Source organism: Lupinus angustifolius, chromosome LG16, assembly GCF_001865875.1.
Source record: "Lupinus angustifolius cultivar Tanjil chromosome LG16, LupAngTanjil_v1.0, whole genome shotgun sequence".
Taxonomy (NCBI): domain Eukaryota; kingdom Viridiplantae; phylum Streptophyta; class Magnoliopsida; order Fabales; family Fabaceae; genus Lupinus; species Lupinus angustifolius.
The window spans coordinates 3030323-3048511 of NC_032024.1; the positions used below are offsets into that span (position 1 = coordinate 3030323).

The 18189-nt window shown below is 32.6% G+C and overlaps 2 protein-coding genes across 2 annotated transcripts; one reads left to right on the forward strand and one right to left on the reverse strand.

The window, feature by feature from the left end:
• On the forward strand, nucleotides 9961–12502 carry LOC109328841 (rho GDP-dissociation inhibitor 1-like). The gene is made up of 5 exons (XM_019562450.1): nucleotides 9961–10582; nucleotides 10684–10750; nucleotides 11254–11472; nucleotides 11563–11687; nucleotides 12243–12502. Exons 1-5 carry the CDS (start codon nucleotides 10307–10309, stop codon nucleotides 12312–12314), a joined length of 759 nt encoding a protein of 252 aa, XP_019417995.1. The 5' UTR covers nucleotides 9961–10306; the 3' UTR covers nucleotides 12315–12502.
• On the reverse strand, nucleotides 14976–15984 carry LOC109328942 (BAG family molecular chaperone regulator 5, mitochondrial). The gene has a single exon (XM_019562587.1). It carries the CDS (start codon nucleotides 15911–15913, stop codon nucleotides 15305–15307), a length of 609 nt encoding a protein of 202 aa, XP_019418132.1. The 5' UTR covers nucleotides 15914–15984; the 3' UTR covers nucleotides 14976–15304.

Here is an 18189-nt window from a genome sequence, read left to right on the forward strand (position 1 = left end):
TTGTGGGAGTTTTGGGCAGATATTTGAGTAATCGTGGAATGCATCATTGGAAGGCAGTCAAACGTGTTATGCATTACTTGAAGAGAACAAAGGAGTACATGCTCACTTATCGAAGGTCTGAGAATTTAGATATCATTGGATACTCTGACTCCAATTTTGCTAGATGTCTAGACATTAGACACTCCACCTCTGGATATGTGTTTGTATTGACTAGAGGTGTTATCTCTTGGAAGTCTGCGAAACAGACGCTTATAGATCCTTCAACCATGGTTGCGGAGTTCATGGCTTGTTTTGAAACATCAGACCATGGCATATGGTTGCGGAATTTTGTCAGTGGCTTACGTGTGGTCGATGGTATTGAAAGACCATTGAAGATTTATTGTGACAACAAGTCCGAGGATTTATTGTGACAACAAGTTCGCGGTTCTTTACTCCAACAACAATAGGAGTTCTACAAAGTCAAAATTCATTGACATAAAATTTCTAGTTGTTAAAGAAATTGTTCAAAATGGACAAGTTTCCATAGAACATATATAGACAAATTTTATGTTAGCTGATCCACTGACTAAGGGTTTGGTACCTAAAGTCTTTCATGAGCATGTTGCTCGTGTGGGTGTTGTTCCTTAGGGTACCTTAGTTTAGTGGGAGTCTATATGTTTTATGATTTACTTTGCATGTTATATACAGTTTTTTTATGCATAATAAAGTTGATGGTTTATTGTTTTTTTTTTTTGAAATTGTGCATTGTAACAATTGTGTTGTAATTAAAGACTTTGGATTGATCTCACTAAAGAATAAAGAATGACCAGTTGGAAATAGACATGTTTGAGATCATATTGCATAAAATTTCTATGTCACTCATCTATATTTGATCTATGTCATTAAGTATATTAATATGGTGATCATCGTGGTCGAGTCACACTTAAATCTGATGAAAGTTGTGGTTGTTCCATAGTTGATATATGAAATGGACCAAATTGTATTAATGAGAAGTCTAAATATAAATAGCACATGGATGCACGCCTAAAGAACCTAGGATATAATTGTTTCAGGAAGATATGAAGCCCAAGTGAGAGATTGTTAGAAATTTATAATTTCTAATTAAGGTGGACATCATATATTTGATACAATGATATCAGCTATTTATTTCCGGGGTTACATTATAAGTGATCTAATTACTAACACCACTTAGATTTCTAAAAGCTGATAACAGATATGGGCTTAATGGTTGGATACCCATCAGGTTAATCCATAGGGGATAATGAGAACCCTTTAAGTTAACGCATAAGGAAGGTTATGGTCCCCAACACACCAAATCAAATTCAGTTTTTTCATTTCCCCATCAGAGTGAAAACGCATGTCCCAAAAGGGATCAGAGATTTTGTGTTTTGTTTTTCTTCAAAATAATTATTTACTTTAAGGTTTTTAAATGTATTAACTACCGTTATGTTTTAAATATTTTTTATTGTTTCTCTCCAAATATTTTCACATAGGTTTTTATCTTTATTTTACTAATTCACACGGTATTCGTCTAGTGATATAAAGTTCTATTGGATTTTTAGGATGATCAAAAAATTAAAAGTTTAAGTCATGTGAACGACACTTTTTGAATTAGGTAGTTACACACCTCAAAATGATTAATTCCTTACCCCAAAAGGTAAATGAATATCGTGTACTAAGAAAGTCTTCCATTTTATTAAGACGCTTGATGAGACATGGTGAGATAGGTTCATTATGCATATTTGAAGATAGAATGAGTAAAATGAGTTGGACCAAGCATGTTAGATACATTGAAGTATACTATTTAGTTGTTAATGAGAAATAATGTTCAGTATTAACAACACAAACAAAAATGAACATGGGTTCAGGGGCGGAACTTAGTGGAGACAGGTGGGGGCAACTGCCCCCTCAATTTTTTTAAATATTTTTTTTACTTTTTTTAAACTGCAAATTATATAGTTTTCTAAAAACTATAGGTAATAGATAAAGTTCTTTTATATATGTAGATGCTGATATTGCTTATAATACTATTACTTTGTTTAATTTCATAATGATTTTATACTTATAAAATATATCATAGGATAAATATTATCTTTGTCAAATTTGCAACAAAAGTCTTAAGATTCTATAGATTTTTATAAAACATTTAATATTGATAATATATATTTTATGCAAAAAATTTACCATATGAATTTCAATGCGAGTAAGAGGTGAATTACTTGATATGTTGATTTTAAAGTTTTATTGTTAATGTTGTTAGTCATTCATGTTTAAGAAAATAGAAACTCTCAACCATCTCTGAATTAATTTGAACATTGACGATATGGGCAAGTAAATATATATTATTTGTTTGATCAAGTTATTCTCTTATCTTAGCTATTGTGGTTTAGCTACTAGAGGAAGATTATTTTCAGCAACGAAGACAACAAATTAAAACAAAAATATGTAGTAAAATAGAAGATGAATTTTTTGTAGACACCATGATGATTTATATTGAAAACTAAATAGCTAGAAGTTTTACCCTTAATTTAATCATTGATGAGTCGAAGTCTTTAACGAAGAGTGACATTTTAAATTAGTGTACATTTTTCTTTAACATCCTTAATTGTTAATTATTATTATTTAGAATTGAAATGTTTTTTTGAAAATTTTAAACAATTATCAATATTTTTAGTTAATTAATCTTATATTCTTGTCTCTCCTAAACATTTCTTGAAGACCCGCCACTGTATGTGTTACTATAAGTAAAAAATTAATTAACCTAAAAGATCAAAAAGTTATCTCCTACCATTTTGAGAAAAATGTTCACAATCCAGTGGTCTAATTATAACATTTATCTGCCATTAGACTAAAACTAACAGGTCAATTTTTTTTACTAAATCTGATTTTTTCAAAAAATAAACTAAATTTATTGTTTTTCAAAAATTATTGGTGTCCTGTGGGTTCATGCCTTCATGGGCTAACCTATCCAATCTGCAATGAGATGAGATAAGCTGGGAATTTTTTTTTTCTGAGCATTCATAAATAAAATTGAATGTAATATTTATACATATCAGAATAAAAATTTATATATAATTATTATATTATTTATCATTTATTTGAATTATTTTTTTTAAAAGTCAATGATCATTCAATATGAATGATATAGTAATAATATATAGAACTCATACTTTGTGCATACATTTTTTTCTCAATTTTTTTGTAACATTTAGTTTTATTTTCTGTAGTCACTACTATTATAAAAACGATTTACTGGTGACATGTCTAACGCTCCTACGTAATTACCGTGATGTGGCTCCCCGTTGTGCCATGTCATAATTTTTAAAATATGAAAAATAAAATATTCAAATAATTTGTAGAAATTTTTTTAACATTATTTTAAAAATTATGACATGCAGCCAGGTGAACAATAAAAAGTTTAGGGACTAAAACCCAATATCACTATATATAACAAATTACTAATTTGAAACTTACATATTAACAAGTCGTCGTAATTCATTTTAACTAATTTAATATAATGATGCAAGTAGTATTACTTTTTTAACTTCATCAATGACTATTTTTAGTATACTTTTTTATAGGTAAGTTTTTGTTTGGGAGTGGAAGAAGAAAAATTGTGATGGGATTAAGGTTTGAACCCAAATATTTATACTTTATATCTTACAACTTTATCAATTGAGGTGTCACTTAGGAAATTGTACTATATATTCTAATGACACCTTTGATACTATTCCTATTTAAAAGACATGATATGTTTGTAATAAGTATTTATGTTTGTGTTACTAAAGAAAAAGAACATTTTCGTGATAAGTTCTTGCAGCTATATAATTTTAGTTGTGTTAGATTTTAATATTGATTCATAAAAGAAATTTGTGGTAATGGCACAATACTAAAATTCACTTTGAAAGTCAAGACGGGTGATAATTGAAGTTTCTTTTGGGAGACATGCTTTATTTTGGAAAACGACCACTTGACAAATATTATATTGTTTTCGCTTTGATCTTTCTTTTTGGAACTTTCTTATATTATTGCTGGGCAATGCAATTACTTGTACGTTTTGTGTCCCAAGTTAGCAACAAACTAGGCCCCTTTGTAAAAGTTGGGACATGAGTGGTGTGATATCCTCAAACAATTTTATTCAGAACTAATACAAACTATGCGGAAGGAAGGACGTACCATAAACCTCCTTGCCCTCGTAAGGGTTGAGATCTTCTCCATTACTAAAGATAGAAGTATGGTTTTACTTTTAGTTTTTAAGATAAAAATATCATTACAATTATAAATAGAATGATATAATTGTCATTTCAATTTATTTTTTGTTTTGTTTTGCACAATATTTCCCTAGAGTCTGGCTCCTTGTAAGAGTGTGTAGCCAAAACTTATGGGAAAGAAAGATGCACTAATAATTGAGTGTTTGTTCCAAAAACTTGTAACTCCACCTTTGGGGTTAACTTAAACTTTAAAATATCATAGAAACAAGGATACTCTTGGTTCTTTGGGAAGTTCTATTTCTGCTTTTACTTTTAACTATAAAAATGTTATCTTACAATAAATAGAATGATACAAGTTTCATTACATTTTGATTTTTCTTTTGTTGTTTATAGCACTTCATTCTTTGGTACCAGAGAAAATTATGATTTTTGCCTAATAAATGGGTGACGAATTCTCAACTAACCATGGGATGTTTGAAATTTGAACATTACTGAGTCCAAAATTGCATGTGGCTATGCTTCTTATGGACAGCCTAAAGACACAATAAAATGAATGATTTTCTTTAACTGTTATTTTTATTTGATAAATGCTAACTACCCTTAAGGTATATCAAGTATAGAAAGATTTATTAGAAAGTAACATATTTAATATAGTAGAAATTCAACAACATCAATTTCTAATAATAAATTCCATTACAGATCAACAAGATTGTGTGATTTCTATTTTCTGCAATGAGGTGATATTGCTTTTCTGATAAATATATGAAACCAGAATTATGCTTCAAAATTACATTGCCAGATTTAACCCTGAACAAGATGATCAATCTTTGAGTACGGTGGATGGTAAAGCTCCAACAGCAACAGTTGAACATATAATGTATGTCTTATAATGCAGTGTACAAAATTAAGATGTTCATTACATGCATTATTCATATGGGAATACCAAGAATGAGACTCCTCTCCAGTAATGGAGAGGCAAGTGATGTCAAAAACCAAATAAAATGTGATATGCTTTTATATTTATACCCTTAAGTTTATTATGATAAAACAAATTTACCCTTCAAACTAAAAGGAAAAATTGTACTTGCCTCTTCATTAATGGAGAGGAGCCTGACCCGAATACCAACAGTAACATTAGGAATTAGCTACAAAAGTTTTAAAAATAGTTACTGCTTAGCTACAAAACTGTTTAGTAACAATCAGTAAGCTACTGATAGCTACCAGATATTAGCTGCATAATGGAAAAGTCCATTAAACAATTGAATTTTTTTATAAGTACTCATAAATTAGCTACAGAATGGCAATTCACATGTATTAAAGCTGCACTGACTGAACCTGACTAAGATGAAGCTTTCATGCAACTCCAAGATGAAGCTTCCATGCAACTTGATTGAGCCAAAGTAAAAATTGACCGAGTCAAATTCAAAATTCACCGAACAACACCACCACATGACCTAGGGAAAATCAACTTTGACCGAGGACTTATGGCTTGTGACCGAAGGAATAAGGGACCCATGCAAAACAGTGCATCGCCATCAACGCATCAGCCTGAGGCACTGCATAACACCGTGACCGTAGCACACAGGCCTTGGCGCATAGATTCTGACCGAGGCGCCAAGGGTTTGATGCATCAAGCCTGACCGAATTCTCCTGGTCTGGGCGCATGAAATCTGACCGAGACTGCCTGGGCGTAGCACATCCAACCTAGGCGCACCAGTCCTGACCGATGGGTCATTGGCCATGGTGCATCAGTTTCTTATGGCCTGAGCATTTTTGGTTTTAAACATTTCTTATGAGCTTTTCTTATTCCTTTTGCTTCTAGATGCTTCTTAGAAGAAGTTTGTTATGAGCCATTTTGGCTTATAGAGTAGTTGGGGTTAGTTGATTGTTTCTCAAGTAACTAACCACCTCTTTTTTCTTTGTATATATAGAAGTGCTTAGTCACTTTTTCAATTAATGAAATAATAATCATGAGGGTCATTCAGTCAAAACAACAATAAGATGGATATCATGTGGATCCATTAAACCACTTGGATTCATTTTCTATTTAGTAAAGGTAGCATGAAATGCATCAAATAATAGAGTATGTGTTAAGGAGTTTGTTGCTATCAGCTTTGTCATAGTTTATCATAAAACAAGACATGAATGAAGGGAGACATAAGTTAATTTGATGATTAGGGTGAAAAGTTTAAGGAATGGAGTGAATGAGGTTGTAGGTTCGAGTTTTACCCACAACAAAACATACTAATATTCGCTGATAAAAAACAACAACACTTGAATGAAGGGAGAGGCTGGCAATTCTTGATGTAAGATATCAAATCCACATTATCTTATGGTGCATCCCACTTGCATTGCAGCAAATGTTAGAGTTCTTCTCTAATCTAATGAGAATACTTAGAAAAAAACGTTCAAATTGTGGTAAAACCTACTCTACAAGATGGCATGGATGTTGGTGTCCAGTGGAATTTTGGTATCTACTCTTGATCTCTGCTCCCAAAATAAAAATAATGGAAACTAAGGCCTTCCTGTTAAGGTTACATGTGCATGAGGGTATCCTTATAATTTCTTACATGCAGAATGGAACAATATATATATTCCCCTAGGGAAGGGTTTCTTGTTTTCATGTCTCTTCTGATGTAGAAAATGACCCCAAGTCTCAATTAAAGTTTTGCAATTTTGGGTCACCTTAACCAGATAAGGAACAGTGTTTTTGCTCTCTATTCCTAAATCAAAACCTGCAATAATAATCAATGAGTAAATCATCAATTTTGTCCTTAGAAGATCACAGTGTCATCCATTAGTTTGTTGAAAGATTTTGTCAGTAATTTAATCACTCAAAGGTTAATTCATTGCTTCTTCTGAAAACTTAAGTCACAAATTAAGTTATTCAACTTAACAATGTTTTATATCTTTCAAATTATATTCGATTTTTGAGAACAATACTTATTAAGAGAAACAGTCACACATACTATAAGAGATCAATTCTTTATCTATTGAGTGATAATATTCTTAATAGTACCAAAAAACTCTAATATCAAACTTTGAACAAGGTACCTAACCATCTCTCAACACCAAACTATCATTTGTCACGTAATAATTTGCCTAAAGTTATCTGTTTCTTTTTACTTTAGGACCACGAAATCACCATAATGCCCTTTGTTGGACAGCGATGTTGATTTGAAAATTGAAATTAAAGATGGGATGAGAATGGATAGCGAAACATAATTAGGATAAAGTGGACTGAAAGTGAAATGAGACAAACCGTCTCCATCGTATTTACCAACGAAGGGTAAAGTAGATATAATGTGTTCAGGAAAAAAAAGAAAAAATAGACGTAATGTGAAATTTATTTACACAAGTGCCCTCTATTGGTGGGAAACAGTAGTATGATGGGTTTCAAAAAAGTTAATTTTAGTACTATAATTATTATTATTGAATCAGGTTATAAATTCATGTATTTCTACCTTCATATATATTGAGGGTAGACATCTATTATTCCAAAATAATATATCATTCTATGTGACGCTGCTTGTGATTGGTCAAAAAAATGATTAATTATTAAAATTTTAATTTAAATATATTTTTTCAACCAATTATAATCATTGGCACGTGGAGTGGCACATACTTTGAGACAGTAGATGTGATCCAATTGTGACGAGAGTAAGAAGCTTGTAACAAGTTTGACCATATCGCAAACCTAACTGCAGGTGATTACTATTTGAGTCATGTTATTTTCACAACAGAAGTTTGATATCAAATTCCACATTGTATCAGTTTATTTCAACTTGGGAAGTATGGGATGGGCGCGACTGTAAAGTTGTTTATACTCCTGTATTGAAATGTATGCTGAATTTTGTTTGAGAGACAAAATCAGTTGGTTTCAATATTTATTGCATGTTAGGAGTAATATGGTGATATGATGGTAAAAGTGAATGAGTTTAAGGAATGAAGGGTATGAGATTGTATGTTCGAGTCTTAGCCATAATAAATTAAAAAAAAAAGTGTAAAATGGTGTGATGGTTATGGATAGACTGAAGGAGATTGAGGATTCGAGTCTCGCCCACAACAAATACAAACATACTAACTTTTGTGAATCAAAATATTTATTGCATCCGATTATTTCCATGCTGTTTTTATGAAATTGTTCACAAAAATGCATAAGCTCAAGTAAGAAAACAAATCTATCTTAGGCCCGCCATGATATTTTGGTGTACAAAAACAAATAAAATGGCCCGACAAGTTCAGTAAGTCTAAATCACAAAACAAAAATGAATGGTACATCATCAATTCTCTAGTTTTATCTGATATATACATATATATATATTTTTTTTATTGTTATTATCGAATGGTTTGTGATTGAATTATTTTGAATTTTTCAAAATCATATGAGCTGTGCTACATAAATTTAACATTTACAAGGACCACCTTTTGTCTTTATGATTCATGGGCTGTCTCTATCAATCACCGTGCTTGACTTGGATGCTAAACTCATTGAGCTGGCATGAAAGTTGAAAACTTAATGTCTTTGAGGCCCTAATGACATGAACTTTCACATTTTTTGTGCTGCTTCTGTAGATAAAAGTTTAGTGATTAACCTTTTTTTTATCATAAGATGCTCTAATTTGGTGTGCAAGCCAACATGCATGAGATGTATGGTGCAGCCTTATATTCAATATGCGAGTTTAGGTAAAGCTGTTAAAATGGGTCAATAATCTGAGTCTGCCAGATAAATGCACTAATTTAAGCATAAAAAGTAGTCCATAATACACTTTGGATATGTTGGTTCGATTTTATTAAAGTTGAACCCAATTAGACCATAGGTGACAAAAAGCAAGTTACACCGTCTTATAAAATTCTTGTTATTTGGGCTTAACTAAGCATTTTCTAGTGCTATAAATATGTGGTGTTGCAGAATGCAATAAATATGTGGCAAGACTATAAAACTTGAAATTTTATACAATACGGATTAAGGGTTGAAGCACTCTTAGTCTTATACTTCATCTAATAAAACTTGTCATATAAAATAATATAGGCACAATCAGTATAAATATTTTATACACAATTACTATAATATTTATCATTAGTTTATATTTTTTTAAATAATCAATAATTAATAAAAGTGAATGATGGATAATAAATTAACAGTATATAAAACTTTTACATTATTAGTACAAAATAATTGATACTTAACATTTTACCTTCAAAATATTGCAACGCTTACTTCATTCAATTGTGTTAGTCTGACGTTTACTTTATTTTTAACTTTTAAAAAATAAAAATAATATTGATACATATAATATTCATAAGTCAATTGCTTATTTTTACATTTTAGATGGTAAATTAGAATTTTTTTAAAGAATTCATTCTATGTGTTTAACAATTATGGTCCTTGTTTGGACAGCATTTATGATACAAATAATATTTACTTGTTATTTTCTAATTCATCCTCAAAACATACTATCTCTTCTTTCTTTTTTATAAAAGCTTATGAGTTGGTTTTCAAAGATTTACCGATGGTAGAGTATATGATTACATTGGCAATAAAATTCAAACTTTCAACCTAAGTCAATTTCTTAACGACACAGTATATGACTATATCTTAATTTTAATATAATTCTGATAAATCAAATATCATATAAAAAATGAATACTTTCTTTTTTCTTTACAGAAAACATTTTTGTCACAAATAAAAAAAAACAATTCTTTATTGGAGTAAAAGCTTTCCTCAAATATTGGTCTTCGTGGAAGCTAGTGCAACAAAATGAGTGAGCTTCACGATCTCTCATACCACATTTTCTGATTGAAATTTTCTATTTCGGATCACCACATGACCGTTTCTTTCTTTCTTTTTTTCCCAAAAATAAAAATCTCTTCTTTCTCTCTCTCTCTCTCTCTCTCTCTTTGTTTTCTTGTTGCAAGAGTTATTCATTTTTTTCTATTCCTTATAGTTTTACCTTTCTGGGTTTCTTTGACCAACTCCTTTATTTTCCTAAACAATACACTTTTTTTTTCTTTATTCTCATTGTGGAGAAGATTCTACCAAGTGGGTATTTTTCTTTTTGGTGTTCTTTTTTCTCTATAATAATGTCCTGTTGATGTTTTTGGAAATTGGGGTGGTCTCAAATTCAGAAAGCATGGGTTTTGATGATGATAAAGTCAATGAAGAAGGTGCAACAAAGGTTTCAGAAACGCACCATGTTGGAAAAACTGCCACTGATGAAGAAAGTGGTGATGAAGAAGGAAAGGGGACTCTGAGCAGGTACAAGAGTGAGAGTTCCATTGCTGCAACTGAAGATGAAGATGATGATGAGGATAGGAAAATTGAATTGGGTCCTCAGTGCACATTGAAGGAACAGCTTGAAAAGGATAAGGTTGGTGTTTGTTTTCTTTTCCTATTTTATTCTCAAAGATCAATGTTTTTTTCTTTACAATTTTGTCTCGTTTATGTTTGTGCAATATTTTGGTTTTCTAGGATGATGAGAGCTTGAGGAGGTGGAAGGAACAGCTTCTTGGAAGTGTTGACATTAATGCTGTTGGAGGTGATTACTTATTGAATTGTTCTTTGCAAATTCAAATTGGTGCTTTTGGTTTTCAATTTCTGTTGTTAGTTTTTTTATTTTATCTGTTTGTTTCAATGCATTGTAATTATCTGAAATACAAGAATATCGTTTTGCCAAATTTGAATTAATTATATGGCCAATGTGTAATTTTTTTAGGCCTATGTATGTTGTTTCTATTGTTAATTGACACTGATACTATTGTAACAGGTTCTATATGATTTGCTGGTAATTTTAAATGTATCAATACCCGAACTTTCCAGTTTTTCCTTTTAATTCTGCAGTTTTGATGCTTTACTGATATGTGATACAATCTGAACCAGAAATGTTCATAACATTATTCATTTTGTAAATGCCAATTGGCAAGTTGCATTTGAATAAGTAAATATGTGTTCCTTGCAACTTGCCCTCATGAAAATCCTTATGTTTTGGAACTATTTATCAGATATTGACCAAATTTCTCTTTTATTTTCTGAATTATTTAGAAACTCTGGAGCCGGAAGTGAAGATCTTGAGCCTTGCAATCAAATCTGCTGGAAGAGATGACATTTTCCTTCCCATACCAGAGGGAGGAAATCCGAAGGGCTCGTGGTTTACTTTGAAAGAAGGTAGCCGTTACAGGCTGATGTTCACTTTCCAGGTCAACAACAACATTGTTTCAGGTCTCAAATACACTCACAATGTGTGGAAAACTGGTATCAAGGGTGAGTTGTATTAATTTTCTCTCAATCAAATTGTGGCGAACTGATACATATTTTTTCGATAAAACACCTCATCGTTGAATCTTAATACAGTTGACAGCAGTAAAGAAATGATCGGAACCTTCAGCCCCCAGGCAGAGCCTTACACCCATGAGATGCCTGAAGAGGTAACACCATCTGGGATGTTTGCTAGAGGAACTTATTCAGCTAGAAGTAAGGTAATTCTTTAACATGTAATGTGTTCCCTAACCCTGAAGACATGAGTACTAGCTGCATACTATTTAACTATGAGTTAAGACGAGATATAAAATCGACAGTTTTTGTGTATTTACTTTTTTTATCCGCAATGAAGTATAAACATTATTGAAAAGTAAATATCTGAGATGTTTGGAGGCTTGATATTGGCAATAAGATTAGCTACACTAACAAATATAAATAAGAAAAACTTCCTACATTGACAATGATGGAAGTTAAATTCAGCTACCTAAATGTATAGGATAAGAAAAGGTTAGTAAATCCTAAACTCTTAACTGCTTCTACAGTGATATTATGACTTGTTTCAAGATCAGATGAACATGAATTAATGGCTCTTTTGCATATCAGCTCACTAAAAATGTTATACTAAATTTAGTGCTGGTATTCATGTTCCTACATACAAAAACTTGTTCAAAATTCAAAACTGAGTCACTTTTTTGTTCTCACATGTCATTAATTCTTGTAGAAACTTCTACTACATACAACTTAACATGCTTTGTTGTTATCTTGTGTTTCAGTTTGTTGATGATGACAACAAGTGCTACTTGGAGATCAACTACACTTTTGATATCAGGAAGGACTGGCAATAGTTTAGTCCTTAATTGTTGTTATTTTTGCTGAAATCTCTCAGTGTTTTACTTGCTTCTTTTTTCCATTGTTATATTTATTTTTAATCCTGTCTGAGACCTGTAATTTTAACAATGATGAGAGGATTTGGAGGATGAATTTGGTATTCATTTCATTACTATAGTTTTGTCAATAAAAGTTGAGTTTCTCAGTCTTGATTACATCAAGTTACTAATTCTAAGGTAGTGATTTTAGTAATGAATGAATTGGAAATTTGGAATGAAGAATCTTAATATGGTGCCAAAAAGCTCATGATAAATGTTTTGGAGCAATCCAAGCAAATCTTTTATTTTTAGTTCTATATTAATTTTTATTTCTGTTTTCTTACAACCTTGTGTTTTTTTTTTTGCACTACCAATGATATTCCATCACTTTCGGGGTGCATATCTGTCCTCCCAATAAGTGTCGCTCTCATGAATCGATTTATCACCCAACAAACAAGCCCTTGTTGCCTAAGAAAACACGTCCAAACAAATTGGTAAAATTAGCAATTGTTTTCTTACTATCAGACATAAATTATATAAATGTTTTTGAGCATGTGTTAACAATCACAACAGGTATTTTACATATCTTAGCTTGCTAGGTAAAAACAAATAAACAACACATGGTAACATTAGCAAACAAATATTACTTTATACAAAAGAAGAATCACATGATAATGGTATACATTGACCACTAATTATTTGAGTTTTTTTATGGTTACCTATGGATCATCATTTTGATGTTTGGATATTGTAATTTCAGTGAAGTTGGTGAACTCACGAGTTTATGCAAGGTTATACACAGTTACACAAGTTTAACAGAGTTAAACTGAACTCATCATTGTTTAAGTTTGTATGTGATTTGCCTCGATTCTACCATCTAAACTCATACAAGTTTGACAACCATTATGTAAATCGCAACACCTAAAAACATAATTTGGTGCATTGTTGTTTTATTAATATTGTATACTTTTTTTGCATAATGGTACTCAAGTGGTTTCATCGTTAAATGTAAGATTTACAACATTTATGAGTACTTTTGACATTTGGGAGTGCAACAAAACAAATGGACCATGTAATGCGGCAAGAGGGCTATTTTAGATCACAATCTTTTCAGGAATTTCAAGTCTTTACTCTTAATTTAATCTCTACTACCATCTGCAGCCTACATTTCTCTAAGCCCACCAAAATAAGGGTACACATCTGTTGTCTTATGAGTTGTGTCACTGCATGTGACATCAACTGTGATTGGTCTAGAAAGTAATTAACTATTAATTTTTTAACTTAAATAGATTTTTTCAACCAATGACAGACTAGTGGCACAACTTGTGGGACAGCAGATATGCTCCCCAAAATAATGGGCATGGACAAACAGGGATAATGGACTTATATGCCCTAATAGTCGGGTTATGCAGGTTAGGCCCATGGGGTTCACCCAAATTACCCATACTAACTTTCATGCACCTCAGAAAATGCCTTTGACTTTTGCTCAATGAATAGGGATAAGATTGCTGTGATAACTGAGACAGACCTTGCCTGGCAGAGACTCATGAGAAAGTAAATGTGGTGTTTAATAGCAGGTTGGCCTGAAAAAGCAAGCAACCTCAAATTAAATGCTTCCTCACTTCCAATGCCTTATGTGGATCACAAATCCTCTTCCCCTTAAATGTGGCTGTCTGGCCGATATGTATAGTACATATACATATATATATATATATAAGAGGGTGAGTTAAATGATAAAGTTGTTGCTTAATGATCTCGAGACCACGAGTTCAAATCCTGAAAACAGCTTTTGTGCTTGCAGAATAAGATTGTATATATCTACCATGCCTATACTCCACTAAGTGGCAACCTTGTGCACTATGTCGGCCAATATATATATGTGTGTGTGGATGGAATAGCTAGCACATACAAGCCCAGCATAAACCATATTCCACATTTTGTGAAGATCACATCAACATCTACATACAAATATAAAATATCTGGTTCAAATAATGGAGGGTAAGAAGAAAGCAATGGCAGTTCAAGTACAAGTAGTATTGCTGATCATGTTGGTGATAGCATCCCCTACACTTTGTTGCACACCTACAGATGGGAGTGGATGCAAAGACTGCATAGTAAACCAGATGAAGAATAATTGTCCATCTTGCATGCCAACCCTACACTGCATGGCTAGGTGTTTGTGGGGTGGCAATTCAAGGTCCAATTGCATCAACAGTTGTAACTGTAACACTGCCTATCTTACCCTCTCTGACTGCAAGAGATGCATGTCAAAGTGCAAGTGCAATTGTGTCAACTAGCAGGGTACTCCCTCTAATCATCACAATAATAAGTATCTAATACCTATAACAAAAACCATCCTGATGTGTGTAATAAGTATATGCATCTTGCTAATGACAATGTTTAAGGAATAAGTTAAGTAGGTTAGCATTCTCCTAACTATATAAGCAAATCCACTAGTTCAAGGATATTGCATTGTTCTGAATGTATAATCATCATCATCATCATCTATATTATGCTAATAGTATGAAATTCAACTGCTCTAAACTTTCAATACATTGAAGTATAAGCAAATCCACTAGTCCAAGGATATTGCTTTGTTCTGAATATATCATAATCTATTCTATGCTAATAAAATTAAAATTCAACCGCTTTAAACTTTCAATACATTGAATACATGTTTTTCAGTACAATATTTCTATATTAATTTCTTACAATTAACATTTACCTATCATTTAATAAAAGACAAAGCTTGAAAGTAGGTAATTAGGTATTATAATAGAGAACATTATATTATACAACACATACATACATAGTATACATAAAATAAAACTAAATCTCACCCATCCGAGAGATTAGTCTTTCACTCATCAGTCTTATCCAAGAGATTAGTTTTTCACTCATCAGTCGTATCTGCCGAGAGACTAGTCTTTTACTCATCAATCATATCCAAGAGATTAGTCTTTTACTCATCAAGGTTCACGAAGAAACCGTTGTAAGCAGCGAAAGCCTAAATTCTGAGCACAAAATTGTTCCATTTCATCACCACCTCTCTCTCTACAAACACTTTCTTCCATGTCTCCTATAACCTGATCCCAATTCATCATGAATCCATTATCCCACCAATAATTACACTCATCATCAACTTTAGCTTCAGAAACAGAGTCCAGAATTTCTTGCAAACCCACGATCCGACGGGTAACTTTTCTTCTCGCCTCTCTAACCGTTGGATCAAAACCAGGCACCGAATCAAGCTTCAAGAGAAGACCCATCAACGCTTCATTCATCTTCACTTTCTCCAAGTGGCTGCTACGAACGGCGTCGACGGTTTCCTGCCGTTGGATTATGCGTTGGAGGTGGATGGCTTCGGAATCAACGGTGGAGATTTTGCGGTAGAGGGTGCGGATCCTGTGGGCCCGGTATAAGGATTGGATTGTGATGGCAGCGTTTGATTGGGGAAGGAGTTGAGTGGAATTAAGGTGTTGAGGAAGGGTAGAATTGTCATTTTTAGTGTAAGTGACGGTTGTTGAAGTTGAATAAGAAGAGAAGAAAGGTTGGTTGGAAGTAGAAGAAGATTTCATGTTATGGTGCGTATGTTAGCAGGTAGTGACAACAGAAACTAGATGAAACTTGTACATGTGTGATGTTCTTTATCTTGAATAATGTTGGCGCGTAATAAGCGTTGGTATGAGATCCAGGACATTTTGTTCGATGCGGGACCCAACCTACTTTCAAGACAAATGACTTTTTTCACAAAGAGGAGGAATCAAATGATTAATATTTTGAAACGTTGATAACTTGATTTTTAACAAGTGGTTGATTTAGTAGTATAAGTCTAGTTAGATCCTCAAAATAATTAAAAGATTAAATGTTCGATTTCTATGAATAACATTTTGTAGAAGGAATAATCATGCACCTGAGAGTAGAGATGGCAAAACGGACATTGTCCGCGGGCGCGCCCGCATAGCCCGCATTTTTTTGCGGGTAGGGCATAGAAATTTTGCCCGGCCCGTTTTGCCCGTTAAGTTTAGGGGCATTTCCGTTGGGCATACGGGCAGCCCATAAACAAAATTTAAAGAAAAAATAAGAAAATTTTAAATAAGTTATAATGTAATGTGATTTTTAATCCATAAAAAAATTGTAATCTAATGTGATTTGTTAAACTTCATATAAAATATCAAAAAATTTGTTAATTTTTTATCTTCAACTACTTTATTTAATTTCATTTCATTTATTATATGATTTTTTAATTTTTTTAATTATTTAACAATGCCCGCAGGCCGCCCACAAATCTGTTAGCCCATTTTAAAACGGGCAGGACATTGAATTTTGTCCGTTAACCAATGCGGGCATGCCCGCGCCCACTTAAATTTTTGCGGGCATTTGCGAGCGCGGGCCGGGCGACCCGTTTTGCCATCTCGATATGAGAGAGACTAATTATTTACGGTGAATACTATTGATAATACAAAAAAACTTAATTGGATTTTTATATGGATTAAGGGTTATTCAATTTGAATTTGTGGAAGTGATTATTGTGCTAAAACAATTCTTAATTATTCTTTCAAATGCTAATGGACATGAGCATTGAGAGGGAAAATTTGAGTGGGTGCCTATGTTGAACACTTACTTATAGAAGTGGTGGACTGGTGGTGCCACTTTTTAAAATATTATTCTTATTTTGAGATATTATTATTAGTATAATATTTATTAAAATTCGTACATGATTGATACATTATTTGATATATATTATTTTATTTAAAATTAATAATGATAAAACATTTTTTGTATTTTCGAATAAGAACTTATAGATAGAATGGCAACACAAAATATTGAAGAGGGTGATGTTAACCGATATGCAACAGGAAGGTGATACCTAGGAAACAAGTTTAACAGTTCTTTACATACAAAGATTTTTTTCTTGGGTTGATTTATATGAAAATCATGGCCGGTTTGTAAAATGGCATAACTCATCTTGAAGAATGAGAGAAGAAGAAGGTTGAACAAGGAGAAGAAGAAACTCTTGAATTGCTTTAATGCTTTAAGATATACAAAAGGGAAGACACATTGTATTGAATAATGCCTTAATTCATTGATTGATCAAGGGAAACCCTTGCTGCTTATATACCAGAACTAAAACCAGAAATAAACAGAAAACTGCTATAAAAGGAAACTTACCAGAATTAACAGAAAACAGAAAATTGAAAAATTGCCAAAAAAGGAAAGAATCAAAAAACATAATAAATGAATGATCTGGATGATCATTGCTGTTTGATGCTGTGGTGATCTTCTTTATTTTGGCTATTGGATGTCTCTTTTAACATCCCCCCACAAGCTTGCGTGTGAATGCTAATCATACCAAGCTTGGCTAGCAAATGGTGAAAGGGTAATGGTGAGAGAGATTTGGTAAAGAAGTCTGCTATTTGAAATTTTGAGGAGATGGGTAGGAGATGAAGAGTGCCATTTTGAACCTTTTCACGAACCACATGACAATCTATTTCGATATGCTTGGTTCTTTCATGAAAAACTGGATTTGCAGCTATGTGGAGAGCTGAATTGTTGTCGCAAAATAAGCTGATTGGAGATGTGTAAGGTATGCCTAGATCCCTGAAAAGATAGAGAAGCCATTGAGCCTCACAAGATGCCATGGCAAGGGCTCTATATTCAGCTTCTGCTGAAGATCTTGAGACTATATTCTGCCTTTTGCTTTTCCATGAGATCAATGCTGAACCTAAGAAGAAACACCACCCTGTGATTGATCTTCGAGTATCAAGACAAGCTCCCCAGTCTGAGTCTGAATAGCCTTTGATTGTTGTTGTGTTGTGTGTGGGAAAGTATAGACCTTGAGCAGGGGAATTCT

Excerpts from the sequence above, each read along its gene's own strand:
- LOC109328841 (XM_019562450.1), top strand. The coding sequence starts at position 10,307 with ATGTTTTTGGAAATTGGGGTGGTCTCAAATTCAGAAAGCATGGGTTTT. Across the intron at positions 10,751-11,253 it reads TGACATTAATGCTGTTGGAG|AAACTCTGGAGCCGGAAGTG; the intron begins GTGATTACTTAT and ends TGAATTATTTAG. Across the intron at positions 11,688-12,242 it reads CTTATTCAGCTAGAAGTAAG|TTTGTTGATGATGACAACAA; the intron begins GTAATTCTTTAA and ends CTTGTGTTTCAG.
- LOC109328942 (XM_019562587.1), bottom strand. The coding sequence starts at position 15,913 with ATGAAATCTTCTTCTACTTCCAACCAACCTTTCTTCTCTTCTTATTCA.